Source organism: Callorhinus ursinus, unplaced genomic scaffold (assembly GCF_003265705.2).
Source record: "Callorhinus ursinus isolate GAN/ISIS: 27379988/994484 unplaced genomic scaffold, GSC_fseal_2.0 scaffold25, whole genome shotgun sequence".
Lineage (NCBI taxonomy): Eukaryota > Metazoa > Chordata > Mammalia > Carnivora > Otariidae > Callorhinus > Callorhinus ursinus.
In genome coordinates, this window is record NW_027397087.1 from 35,584,704 (window position 1) to 35,598,363 (window position 13,660).

General features: G+C 46.1%; 1 protein-coding gene across 1 annotated transcript in view; it reads left to right on the forward strand.

The window, feature by feature from the left end:
• THSD4 (thrombospondin type 1 domain containing 4) overlaps positions 1-13,660 on the forward strand; it is a 572,226-nt gene that overhangs the window by 125,758 nt on the left and 432,808 nt on the right. Inside the window, exon 6 of the mRNA XM_025884296.2 lies at positions 10,241-10,343. Coding sequence (XP_025740081.2) covers positions 10,241-10,343 — 103 coding nt within the window. The remainder of the gene's footprint in view (positions 1-10,240; positions 10,344-13,660) is intronic.

Sequence of the window (13,660 nt, forward strand, 5' to 3'; positions counted from 1 at the left end):
AGCCAAGGACCAATCTTGCAAGCAAGCCTTTCTGAAGAGAGCTGTTTCAGTCCTGCTGTGTGGAGTCTTATTTGCACACTTCCTGTGTGGACCCATGTGCTCCGTCACCTTAGCATGAATGACCACATGTGGACATTTATGTACCCTCCCCTACCAGTGGGCAACATGAAGAGATAACATGAATCTCCAAATTGTGTAAATTTCCTACTCCAAGATGAAAGTGGTGAAGGGCAGTATTGTGAAAAGTTGTACTAGTCTCCCAGGGAATACGGGTTATCACTTATGTCCTCTCCAAAGATTAAAAAGGAATATGTGCATTTAGAGATTTCTCCCCATTCCTATCTGGGAGAAGAGAAAGAAGGGAAGTTAGGCCAGGGCATGTTGGAAACATCCCCTGATTTCAGAACTCCATGCCTTAAACTAAGTGCCCAGTAGATCCCACCCAAGTTCTCGATGGAATACCCCACTTGCTAAGACTACCCCCACAGTGACCTCCACTACATGGTGATGCCTATGAGGGGCGGTGTGAATGGTTTGGCAGGCTTCCAGATCTGGAAACAGCATCTCATCACTGCTCACAGTCTCTCCCTCAACACGCTTGGGGTCCAGGGGCAGAGAAGGTGCCCAGTGCAGCGGCCTGGATGTCATTGCCCTTGGTGCTGGAGCACCTGGGGACAGGGAGGAACTCTGGGAGCACAGAGCAGGAGGCCACTGGGTTGGGGAAGACTCCACTGAAGAGGGAACAGTTGAGCTGAGCTTCTAAGGTTGGCCGAAAGAGAGAAGAGGGCATTTAGGGGCAAAAGAAAGAGCTTAGTCAAAGACAGGGAGGCAGGATTGTGCCAGAGCCTCAAAAGGCGCCAAGACACCTGCCAGGTTGTAGGGCCCTTCCTTTCTTAACCTCTGGCCTCCTCCTATCCACTTTAAATAATCACAATTTTAGTGGGCATTTTGTTCTTTAACATCTCAAAATACAGAGATTTCATATGGGCCTTGCTTGACATCTATACATGAGGTAGATGCGTGAGAAAACATTTAGAAACACAGTGCAGAGTGAGAAAGTGATCTAATCAACTGGTTTAATTGGGGTTAGGCTGCAGGGCATCGGAAATAGTGGACTCAGGGGCAAGCTGTGCTGGACTCGAGCCCCAGTCTCCTTGGGCAAGGCGCTCAACTCCCTGGGACCGTCTGGGAATCGGCGATAATAACAACACCTGTTCCACAGGGTTGATTGTGCACACTAGGAGCTGATACGTTAGGAAATACGGTGGTTTGACCTGGAGAAGTAAACGTGGCTCGCGTGCCTCTCCGGAGCTTGGAGCAGAGCAAAGTCTCGCCATGTCACTTTCCAAGTGCTCAGTCACGAAATTGTGGTTGAGGTGGTCAGACTTGCTCAGAGTCCCCTTTTGTCCTCTGGATTACCTGGGGTTCAGAGTCCTTTCCCTTCGCCCATCAATAAAACACGATTGCTGGGGCGCCTGAGTGGCTCAGTCGGTTAAGCATCTGCCTTCAGTTCAGGTCATGATCCCAGAGTCCTGGGATTGAGCTCAGGATCGGGTTCCCTGCTCCTTGGGGAGCCTGCTTCTCCCTCTCCCACTCCCCCTGCTTGTGCTCTCTCTCACTCTCTCTGTCAAATAAATAAAATCTAAACAAAACAAAACAAAACACAATTGCCAAGAGCCCCAACATATCAAGTGTAATATAGCTTCCGTGCAGTCACCCTTGGGTCAGGTGTAAAGTGATAAGAAAATGAAACTACAGATAAGTTCCTGCCAGTGAATGCTTACCACCCTCAAATGTGAATGTTTAATGTGAAGCCCCATCTTGTGATGTCATCTGGGAATTTTAAACATCTAGTGTGTCTTTAGGATTGTTTGACTCTATTAAGATGTCCTTTATGAAATACTATAAAATAAATAATAAATGCAGTCCTAATGATCTCTGCATGTAGACTTTAAAGATAAGGAAGGGTTTTTTTTTTTTTTTAACATTTTATTTATTTATTTGAGAGTGAGAGAGAGCATGTGCTGGGGGAGAGGCCAATGGAGAGGGAGAAGCAGGCTCCCTACAGAGCAGGGAGCCCAATGCTGGGCTCAATCCCCGGACCCTGGGATCATGACCTGAGCTGAAGGAAGATGCTTAATCGACTGAGCCACCCAGTCGCCCCAAGGAAGGGTTTTTTTGGTTCTGTTTTTCTTTTTTTTCTTGCTTACATTGTATGTGAGGAAGTTAAGGTGACAAGCCCCAGTATAACTAGAGACAGTTTCGGTCTTTTAGAGCAGACACCAGTCTTCGACCTCTACTGGTACAACACGCCAGGCCACTCGCTAGTGTGGGTTCTTACTTGGAGTCCATAAACACAGCATTGACATCGGTGGTGGGATCCGGCATGAGGCTGTGGGTCAGGGACACTGAGATGAAGGCAAGTCCTGGCTCTCAGTGGCTCACAGCCCAGTGGGAGAGACTCCTAAATAGATCATGACAACTATGGAGTGCAGGCACCACTGCATGTGCTGGGAGGCTCTTTGAAATCATAGTAGGCCCGGCTTGGCCTCCTGGAGAGGTACAGGAAGGTTTTCTAGGGAGGGGGAGTGACAGGGGCTCCCAGAAGGGCTGAGGAGCATGAAGGGGGCTCTCGGGGGACCTCTCGGTGGAACCAGATGTTTTTCCTGTGAGCGGAGGCTTCCCCTGCAAGTACGTCCTCAGGAGCGAAAGGGCAGCACGGGTCTCCGTGGTTTATCCACAGCCCTGCACTTTCTCATCTGTGGCTAAAAAGAATGAGTGCTCAAGGAATCAAGTAAATAGGTTTCTTCTCCGTGGAAGTTCGTGGAAGGCCAAGATTTTGGAAGCAAAAGAACTGGAGTCTTGATAAGGGTGCCAAGGGGGAAGGAGAAAACCAAGTCATGGTCCCTCTGGTGCCTGAGGGGATGCAGTTAAAATTGTTCTACTAGCTGTTTCTGGGGGTTTGTATTTTTATTTGCTAAATACATTAACAACCAAGACACTTTATGCCATTTGTTGTGGAGGCCGAGGTGTCTCTCTCCCCACCTTCTTCTCTTAAGCACTCAGAATTCAGGCTTTCTCCCTCGGGACACTGACACTCTGGCTCCTTCTGGTGAAAGGCGGCTGGAGTGAGTCTGCTGGCGCAGGGTGGGGATGGGGTTACGACTTTATAGGGCTTCACTGCCAAAGGAGACGTGATCCTGAGTTTAGACAGAGTGCATTTAACGTTATGGGGAAAAACCCCTGGGGCTAAAAGCAGATTTTAGCAAACACCAATGTGATGAGTTCTGCTATCAGTGCCTCTCCAGTAAATTTCCCTGCAGTGGGACTGGCCTCAGACAATGGATTTGTCTGTGTGGAGTTGGTTCTGTCTCCAAGTTAAGTGAAAATGAAGGGAAGATGTTGGACAAATCTCAGATATAGCTAAGCTCTCTTGAGGCAGGTTCTGTTTCTACCCCATTTGTAGTCTCCTGTTGAACGGCAGAGGACCTGACGCCTCCTGACTGTACTTTAAGGAGGAACTTAGCAAACAAATGGGCCAGGTCCAGAATTCAGAACAATTCCGTAAGGTGTGAAACTTACCAGGAACTGTGGGGCTGATTATGGGGTGGACAAGCCATCTAACCGTGGTCTCAATGGAAGTTTCTCTTATCATGACTTTATCACCAACCTCCTCATCTGGGAAATATGTGCTGGTGTCAGTGCTTTTTTGCATCAATTTCTGCTTTCCCGTCTCCTCAGACCACTTGCAATTTCCCATAGAAAGTTCTCTTACTGATTTTTTCTTACTCTATCAGGGACCTTTCGCAAATATATATGAAATATGTATGTGAATGTATGCAAGTATAAATAGTAGAGATATTTCTTTGTATGTACAATATTTACATGTTTCATATAAATATATTTCATATATTTGAAAGATACATGTATGAGTCACACACACACATGAGTTGTTTTCACTCGTCACTTCTAATAATTATAAAAAGTAGTGCAAATAGTAAGAAATATCCCAGTGGCAGAGAGAAGCTGTATCCCAGTCCCTCTCCCTTGATATAATTGCAGTCAGTCATTTTTGATTTTTTAGTTCCTAGAGTCCTTCTCTCCATTAACTCTAATAGTTTACTAATAATTGTGCTTCTTGATACAGCAACTTCAAGTTTTCTCTGTTAGCTCCTCACTCCAAAAGATGAAGAAATGACCCCCTTTTCTCCCACACCGCTGATCCCTGCTAGCCATGTTTCTATTTTCTGTTATATTTTTGATTACATATAGTATGTTAACAATTTTTATTTTCTTGATTTATCAACATTAGGGAGGATCCGTTAACTCCTTGTTTTGCAAGATTAGAAAATTTAGTGCCCGGTTTCCAAATTCTTCTCATTGCATTACATGTTTCGGCTGATGTATTTTTCTCCCTATGGCCTGTAAAATCCCTGCAAGAGACTTTTTTTTTTTAAAGATTTTTTTTTTTAATTTAGTTAATGGACAGAGAGAGAGAGACAGCGAGAGAGGGAACACAAGCAGGGGGAATGGGAGAGGGAGAAGCAGGCTTCCCGCTGAGCAGGGAGCCCGATGCGGGGCTCGATCCCAGGACCCTGTATCTGTCTATCTTCCGTAGTCACAATACCTGACGCATAGTAGTAGGGGCACAGTGAGTCTTTGCCTTTGAAGGAATTTCTCCCCCTGTCCTAGCAGATGGTAGAGGGTCAGGAGGCCACTCTTACTAATGTGATCCCTAAAGTAGCAACTAGGGGGGAGTAGAAGTCTTAAATGTTTTAAAAAGTTCACATTTGGCCGTATGCTTTCTGATTAGTTAGAAGAAAGATGTTCTTGTTTAGGTCCTCTTACAGGCATAGAGATAAATAAATCTAAGGAGGGAGGAATGAACAGCACTCCTGGGATAGGCCTAGATTTGTACGAACGTTTATCCAGAGTACTTAAAAATACGCAGTTTTCCTGGGTGAAGAGATGGGCTTAGTCATCTTAACATCCATTGGATCTTTGATGGATGTATTGAATGAGAGAGAAACACCTTTCTCTAGGAGAACATTGTGAACTTGGATGGGGAAAAAAAGGTGTTTGAGAACTAAGAAAACCTCAGGATTTTGGAGGGGTCTTTCTGTTTTGTTTTTTGTTTTAAATCCAAAACCTTGACCCAACTCTTTTGGACAAACCAATTTACTGACTGTCCAGAGAACACTAGGAGTGGTAGCAGGTGGCAAGAGTTTTTGCAAGGTTGAATTTGTTCCAAGTGATTTGAGAAAGCAGATATGAAACATATTTGAAAAATGTGCTGGATAATTTCTAAGCAGTTTCGATCCGTGGTTGTATTATCCTGCAGCTGGAAACCCAAACCCCTTTTTCCAGCTGGGGAAGAGAAAGGGGAACGTTTGCTCAGAACATCTACCTGTCAGGGCACTTGAAGCTTCTGGAACTGCTGGAGTCATCTTTGATGTCTGCTTAGATTCCAGCTCAGCTAACATTTACTGAGCATTATTATGAACTAGAAATCTTAATGTATTACTAAGTTAGTCTTCACAAAAAATCCCTGCAGGATGGGAGTGCTGCGGCTTGCTACTGACCTGCGGTAATTTGGGTTTAGAGAAGTGAAGTGCTTTGCCCAAGGCCACCCAGCCACTTTTCCCTGGCAGTGCAGGGATGTTAAATACATCATATGTTGTCGGCTGGTCCCTGGTCTTCTGATTGAATCCAGAGCAATGCAAAGGATAAGAACGATGCCTGTCTGACCCGGGCAGACTTCAAGGTCCTATTTTCCTCGGTGCCACCTTCACTGGGGATGACACCCTTCGGTCGACTGAGGAACTGAAAGTAATTAATTATCAAGAGGTAAGTATACGATCACCAAGAGTGGCCTCTTGAGCAATGCAGTTAGGTGCAGGCGCTTGTCATCTCAGATTAACTGGGGTCTCTAGGAACGTAGCCCGAGTTTCCATAATACTCTTTGTAACTCATAGCAACCCTAGGCGATTGTCTAGATGGAACTTTGGATAGGCTCTGAAGTGCTTTATAAGGATTCAGCTCATTATATCAAAGTCCATCTTTATTCCTTTTCCCATAAGAGACCAGTGGAAACATTCCTCCCTCTTTTGGGTGGAAGGAAGTCATTTGAAGGGAGGTTTCCCAGAGGCATTACATGGCAATGAAGCTCTGCTCTTTGCTAGCCCCATCCTGCATGGGCCTGATCTCTATCTGCACAGCTTTTTCCCTGTCCCACTTTTCTGGCCTGAAGATTACAAGAATCTGTGTCCATGGAAAGGATTAGTGTCTGCAGGAAATCTGCCCAAAGCCAACTCACAGTGTAAACTAGAGACAGTTACTGATAAGGTGAGGGTGACTCAGTCTATGGCATCAGGAAACAGCCCACTTAAAATGTAACAAATGTAAAATGATCTGTAACCTGGAAGTTTTAACTTCAGAAAGTCTGTTAAAATGAGAGGAGATCATATATTGATAATAGTATGACAAGTACAAACAGATGTAACCCACACAAGACATGAAGCAGAATTTCCCTGGCCTGCTTGGTTTTCATCCTCAATCCACAACTGCCTGATCTTTACAGCTGAGGCTACTCCACCCGGCCTCAGAGGCTGAATCTGACCTCAGCCACTAGGACTTCTCAGGCAAGGAGTTAAGGCCCCCTTGTCTGAGGACCTGTGACAGATTCACTTTGCTGTCCACCCAGTCTCGAGGGGCACCATGTATGGTGGTTACTGGCATGGGTTCTGGATCCAAAGTGTCTGGGTTCAAATCCTGACTTCATCATTTATCAGCCCATGGCTTTGGGCAGCTCATTTAGCTTTCTGCTGCCTTGGCTTCCTCATCTATAAAATGGGTATGATAGTTGTGGTGAGGATTACATGAGCTAAGATACATAGGAGCACGCGGTGGAGTGCCTGGCATCTAGTAACTGCTCAGTAAAAGTGAGCTGTTCTTAATGTCGTCATCAGCCCAGGCTTCTGCCTTCATCACCTTTACTGTAATTTTATCTCAGGACCCACGTCCACATCTGGACCCTGTGAGCCTCGAATATCTCTGGCCTGGGCCCTCTCCTACACGCTACCTGGCAGCTCACGTGGCATCCTGTGAGTCCTTGCTGGGGGAGGACACAGGACCAGGCCAGGGCTCCTGGTCATCTCCTGCAGCATCTTCTTGTGCTCACCATGGGCTGGATACCGCAGGCAACCTGCTGGGCTCAGCTGCCTTTGGGCAACTGGAGGTGGATTTGCTGCCTCAGCACCTGACCCCCCACTGTGGGTCCAATGGCACATGAAGCCCCCCTTGCCTCAGGAGGTAACTGGGCCAGGCTCAGATATAAAGAACTTATTGGTGACCTGGGGCAGGGGGCCCTGAATGATCCCTCACATGTGACTGGTTGGCTTGGCGGATGCATGTGATGGAGTAGGAGCATCAGTGGGGCATTAAGATATACCGTAAGATTATAAACTACAAGCACATGTAAAGTTGGCAAAGGGCCAAAGTGTTTGAAAGGGCTCAGTAATGATCCATTCTTATTACACAAATATTACATATTTATTGCAGAAAAATTAGTGTAATACACCAAAAATTTTTTTTTCTTTGTGAAAAGAAAAAATCTATAATCCACCTTCCAGAGATAATGCTTTTAACCTTTCTTTCTCTATGTGTGTGCGTACACACACACACACGCACACACACACAATCACTTAACACTTTTTTTCACTTAATGGGTTGTGGACTACTTTCCATGTCATGAAATATACATTTATATCATCAAGTACTGAGCAATTCAGAATGATTCTGTAGATGCATTGGTTCATGGTCTAGCCTCTTGGCATAGTTTGCTAATGGAAGAGAAAGGGGTTAAGCAGCCTGGCTGGGTTTTTGTGGTCTGTAGCTTCCAATTCTGATAGCTGCCACCAGACTAATTAAGGGTGCCTTCTGGCTGGAGCCTCACTGCCGAGCAGCTTGGCTTTTCATAGGTGTGGTTATTTGAGGAACAGGATATTTGCCCACTTGTTCTGGTCTGTTTCCATTATGAAAAAAATGCAACCCAGTAGCTCATCTCTAGTTTCTGATTAGGGCCACAGTGGGTGGTCAGGCTCTGTCTGGGCTCTGTCGCTGTGTCACAGTGACCTCTAGCCGGCTGTGCCTCTTCTCCAGGCCTCAGTCTCTTCATCGATAAAGTGAAGGGTTGGGTCTGACTATCACTGCTCCAACCCTGTGATTGCCTGTTAACTAACGCAGAGTAAGACTGAGGCTTGGGGGTGCTCTTTCATTGCTGCTGTGGTCCGGTGCCAGGCTGGCTGGGCCAGAATCAGCGAGGGACTGCTTCACGCATATATTCCTGGGCCCTTTCCCTCCCCTCCCACTGGGGCGAGGCCTGGGAATCTGTATTTTTAAAAGATCTTATTTATTTATTTATTTGAGAGAAAGATAGAGAACATGAGTTGGGGAAGGAGCAGAGGGAGAAGGAGAGAATCTCAAGCAGACTCCGCACTCAGCACAGAGCCCCATGCGAGGCTCGATCTCACGACCCTGAGATCATAACCTGAGCTGAAATGAAGAGTCAGATGCTTAACCGACTGAGCCACCCGGGCACCCAAGAGAATCTGTGTTTTTAACAAATCACTTAGTGATTCTTTCTCCCAAGTCACCCCACTGATCATATCCTCGTCAAGCTCTGGTTCTGGCCTAAGGGTTGTCAAAAACATCTCAATGCCAAGTCCTTCATGGAGACAGCTGGTGTTGTTGGATGCCTACACGGTTCCGGCTTGGGGGCCACCAGCAGCCTGGCTTCCAGCGCCCAAGGAGACAGCCTTCCCCGGCCTGTTGGCTTCTCACTGATTGTCAGAGCTCAGCCCACCCTGTCCACCGGGCCTTTCTTCCCCACCAGTTTCGACCACATTCTGCTTCCCATAGCTTCCTGCTCCATATGGTTTGGTTCAGGCTGCAGCAGGGTTATGACCACCCGGGTGTTTGTACCAGCAGCCTCGCCTGACTGTCCTTTATCACGCAAGAGATGCTTTTCCTTCCACCTGGTTTTATTCCTCCCTTTGTTCCTTCCTCTTCAAAAGACCTGGTGTTTCTGACATATACCGTAGATTTCTTTATAAAACCCTCAGAACTTTGAGCTACCTTATTAACAGTTTATTCCGGAGACTTCTTATACACAGGGTTTTTAATATTTAAGGGGCCAGATTCCTTTTCCTCTGATTATTAAAACACACACACACATACCCCACACTTAAATAAGAGTATACTTAGGTTTTAAAAAAGTTAGATCATGCTTTATCCATGATTTGAATTAGAGATTCTGATCTTATTATTATATTTCATATTTATTTCATGTCACACTTTGCTTATGTTTACATTTATAAATAAGAAAGAGATAAACCACAGGGAGCTGGATATTTTCTCTGAGTCATCTAGTATATCAGGATTACCTGGATAATTTGATAAAATATAGATGCCTGGACCTCGTCCCAGACTTACTGACTGACCATCCTTGGGGGAGGGACCCAGGACTTTGCATTTCCTGTGAGATCTCTGGGTGATTCTTTTGCATGCTAAAGGCTGGGAGCTGTGGCGTTAGATGGTGGAGAGAATTTAGACAAGATGGGAAGGACACTGAGATGCAGCCTGGTGGCCACCAGACCACTTAGCCCTAACTCCAGCCTCTGCCCTCACTGGCTGTGTGGGTTCTTCTGTGCCTCAGTTTGCTCATCTGTGAAAAATCTGCAAAACTATCAGAGTGGCTTCATTGGTCACCATGAGGATTAAAGTGTAATATGAGGATTAGTAAGTGTAATATGTTTAAAGCAGCATGTGCACATGGTAAGGATTCTGTACATGCTTGCTGTGAGTATTATCCCACGTCCGGGAATGGCACGAACAAAGTCAAACAGATGGAAATGGATGGCCTTTGTGGGGGAGGCGAGCAGACCAATTTGTCAGGAGCAGAAGGTTTCAGTTAGTGGTTTTCAAATTATGGTGCAAAAGCTTAACCTGGGGAGCTTGTTAAAATTTTAGTGTCCTTCCAAAGATTCTGATTTAGTAAACTTGGAATGAAGCCTTGAGATCTGCATTTTAAATTTTTGATGCAGGTGATCCGCACAGTTTCAGAAACACTGCTTTTGGTGGAGAAGGATTGGCATTTAAAGTTGGAGAGGTCTTCTGGGACAGGACTGGAGCTATGAAAAGGTGCAGACACTAACTGCATATTTAATATCTGTTTTATTAGGTGTGTCCCGAAAGCAGTAGAAGCATCCGGGAGGTCCAGTGCGCATCCTACAACAACAAGCCGTTCATGGGCCGCTTCTATGAATGGGAACCATTTGCAGAAGGTAAGACGAGACCTAGCCCTGTCCAGAGGAATTATTCTTGTCTGTTCCCCAACCCTGTTCCCTTCTGCCTGATGCTGGAGGAATTGGTGTGATCCTGATTCAAGCTGCAATAGGGAGCAAAGTATGGCCCCAGGACTGCAGGTAGTCTAGCTCAGAGGCACTGATAGAAAAGAGCAGCGTCTGAGGATGACCGTGTGAGGGGGACAGAACAGCGTTTGAGGAACTGGGGGGAGCGAAACGTTCAAACCAAGGTTGTGAGGATTGAGTGGGGACGGTTCCCTTTTCCTTGGTTCCTGCTCCAGGCTTCTGTGGTGGCTTCAGAGGACGTGTAGGGTTTTAGAGTTGCGAGTTGTTTGTGTGGCGGCGGGGGGGGCTTCACATGCTGTTTCCAAAGCTGAAATGCCATAGGCAGGCATTGGTATCAAGGTTCCTGCCCTTTCAAAATGGCAGCAGGTCTGATTTTGAAAGAACTTGGTAATACTGCTCTGGATCCCAGAGTCACTTTTCTTAGTTGAAACCGAAATGATGACATACATGCCTTTTGAACAGAGAAGGCATCTCTTCTCTGTTCCATCCTACACTTATGGAGTGGGAGATTCCTTCCATCCCAGAGAAAGTGGGCTCCGAAGAGGGGAAGGGTCAACCAAAACTTGGGGAGTTAAATACTGGTGGTCAAGTTGGCCAGAAGCGGAGAGTCCAGCCACTCTCAGTGTCCACTGCTGGCCCAAGGCAGTGGCTGGGACCCCTGGTATTGGCCAAAACCCAGAGTGCAAAGTACTGTGGTCACGTCCAGGAGCTGGAGAATTTGTCCTGGGAGAGGGCTTCATAGTGATTTCATCACAAAACCAATGCCGGGGGAAGCCAAACTATGGGAAGTCGGGTCTCAGTGGGGACCCTGGGGGAAGAGGGAGGTTGATTTCTGCTCTGAAATTGGATGCAAAATGGTTTTCGTCTGTGCATTTTCTTCAGAGGAGAATCTGTAGCTTCTCACAGATTCTCAAAGTGGTCCCATGACCTCGAAACTGTTAAGAACTAACTTGACTAAAAACTTCGGGTTACCAGATCCAAACAGGAAGGAAGAAGAGATGAAACATAGTCAGTTGGACACAAATATGAGGCTGGCTGGGAGGCTAGATGCAAATGTGAGGCTGGCTAGAAGGCTAGAGGGCAAGCTTGGGAAAGATGCCTAAAGTGGAGTTTTGATGCCGTGAATCAGAGCTTGGCTGGGGCCCTTTTCATCCTGAAAAGCATTGTGTTAAATGCAAGGTGGTATCCTGATTTGGATCCCAGAACAGGAAAAGGGCATGGGTGGGATACCTGGTGAAAGATGCATAAAGTATATAGTTACGTCCACAGTATTGTCCTGGTGTGACTGTCTTAGTTTTTATAAGTGTACCATGGTTTTATAGGATGTTAACATTAGGGGAAGCTGGGTGAAGAGCATACAGGAACTCTCTGTACTATCTTTGCAACCATTCTAGAAGTCTAAAATGATTCCAAGATAAAAACATGTTTTAAAAGGCATTGTGCTCCCAGTGAGCTAGGTCTTATATGCATTCCGATGAAGATAAAATCTAAAGATTTGCTTTATATGCGTGAGTAAGAGTGTCCTGGATTGAAACCTTGTGCTTCCTGGAACCTCAGAAGGTGTCCCTATCTGGAGACAGGGTTACTGCAGATGGAAGGTGTTGAGGTCCTACCCGGGTAGGGTGGCTCTTAATCGAGTAGGACTGATGATCTTCTAAGAACAAAGGACACAGACTTCCAGGGAGAGCACCAAGTGACAATGAAGGGAGAGATTGGAGTAATATGTCCACAAACCAAGTAACACCAAGGATTGCCAGCAACCACTAGAAGTTAGAAGAGGCAAGAAAGGATCCTGGCATAGAGCATGGCTTGCCAACATCTTGCTTTTGGACTTCTAGCCTCTAGAACTAAATTTCTGAGTGTATATTTCTGTTGTTTTAAGCCACCAACTTTGTGGTATTTTGTCATGCAGCCTTAGGAAACTCCTAGAAAGAGGAAAGAACTAGGTTCTGGATTGATTGAGGTCTGCGCACACAAGTAGATCAGAAAGTGGGGGTAGTCTGAGCAGTAGCAGGGGATGCCCAGAGAAGTGGGGCACGAACCTACAGTAAGTGAGCATCTGACAGATCCAGGTCTACCCGAGTCTGTGGTTCTCAGCCCTAGCTGCTCATTAGAATCATCGAGGAGGGGCGCCTGGGTGGCTCAGTTGGTTGGGCGACTGCCTTCGGCTCAGGTCATGATCCTGGAGTCCCGGGATCGAGTCCCGCATCAGGCTCCCTGCTCAGCAGGGAGTCTGCTTCTCCCTCTGACCCTCCCCCGTCTTGTGCTCTCTCTCTCTCTCTCTCTCTCTCTCTCTCTCAAATAAATAAAATCTTTAAAAAAAAAAAATAGAATCATCGAGGAGCCTTCTGGAAATACTGACGTCTGGGCCCCGCTCCCAGGGATTGTGATTTCATTGGTCTAGGGTGCAGCCTGGGCATCAGGATTTTTCTAAAGATCCCAAGTGATTCTAATGGGTAGCTGGGGTCAAGAACCTCTAATCCCAGGAGAAGGCAGGACCCCATAAGCGGTGGTGGCTCTAACCTAAATTAAGAGACAGAATTGTGGCTGCATTTATAAACTGTGAGCTACATTGTTGTGTCAGAACAATGGTGGTCCTCAGTGAACATTTGGAGAAGTAACCCAGGCCTTTGTCTGAGCCACACCCTTGCATATTTATTGCGGTGGATAATAGCTGCTTTATTGGGATTACCTGGGAGGAAGGGCGGATTCTTCCAGCAGGGCGATGAATACTCCATTGTTTTGCCTGGAGTTGAAACGCATGGCTGAACCTTGTCTGCGTAGCTTGGGCTGGTCATCTGCCATCCATGTCTGTCCAAGGCCCCCTACTCCTGTCAGGCCCTCACAGATTCGGGTCTTGTGTCCAAAGCCCTGTGTATTGCAAAGAACTCTTGTATTGGGACACAGAAAAACAGATTCTTCAAAAATCGTTATCTACTTCCTGATCATAAGCCATAAGATTTTGAGAACCAATTAGAATCGTGGTATTTTACAAAGTAAAGGAAAATTCAAAATAGCAGCAGTTTAGAAAAATCAACTACCGTCTACAATGTGTTACTTGGTCTAGAAGATTCAGCATTCTTTGAAAATATTTACCGACATTAATATGTCTCAGGTGCCCAGGAGAGGAGGAGCCCATGGTCCCTGATATTGTATTTACTTTGACTTTGTTTCCATAGTTCTTTCTGCTGCTAAGATTGTTTTCTTGATTTTGTCCTTCTTCCTCTTAA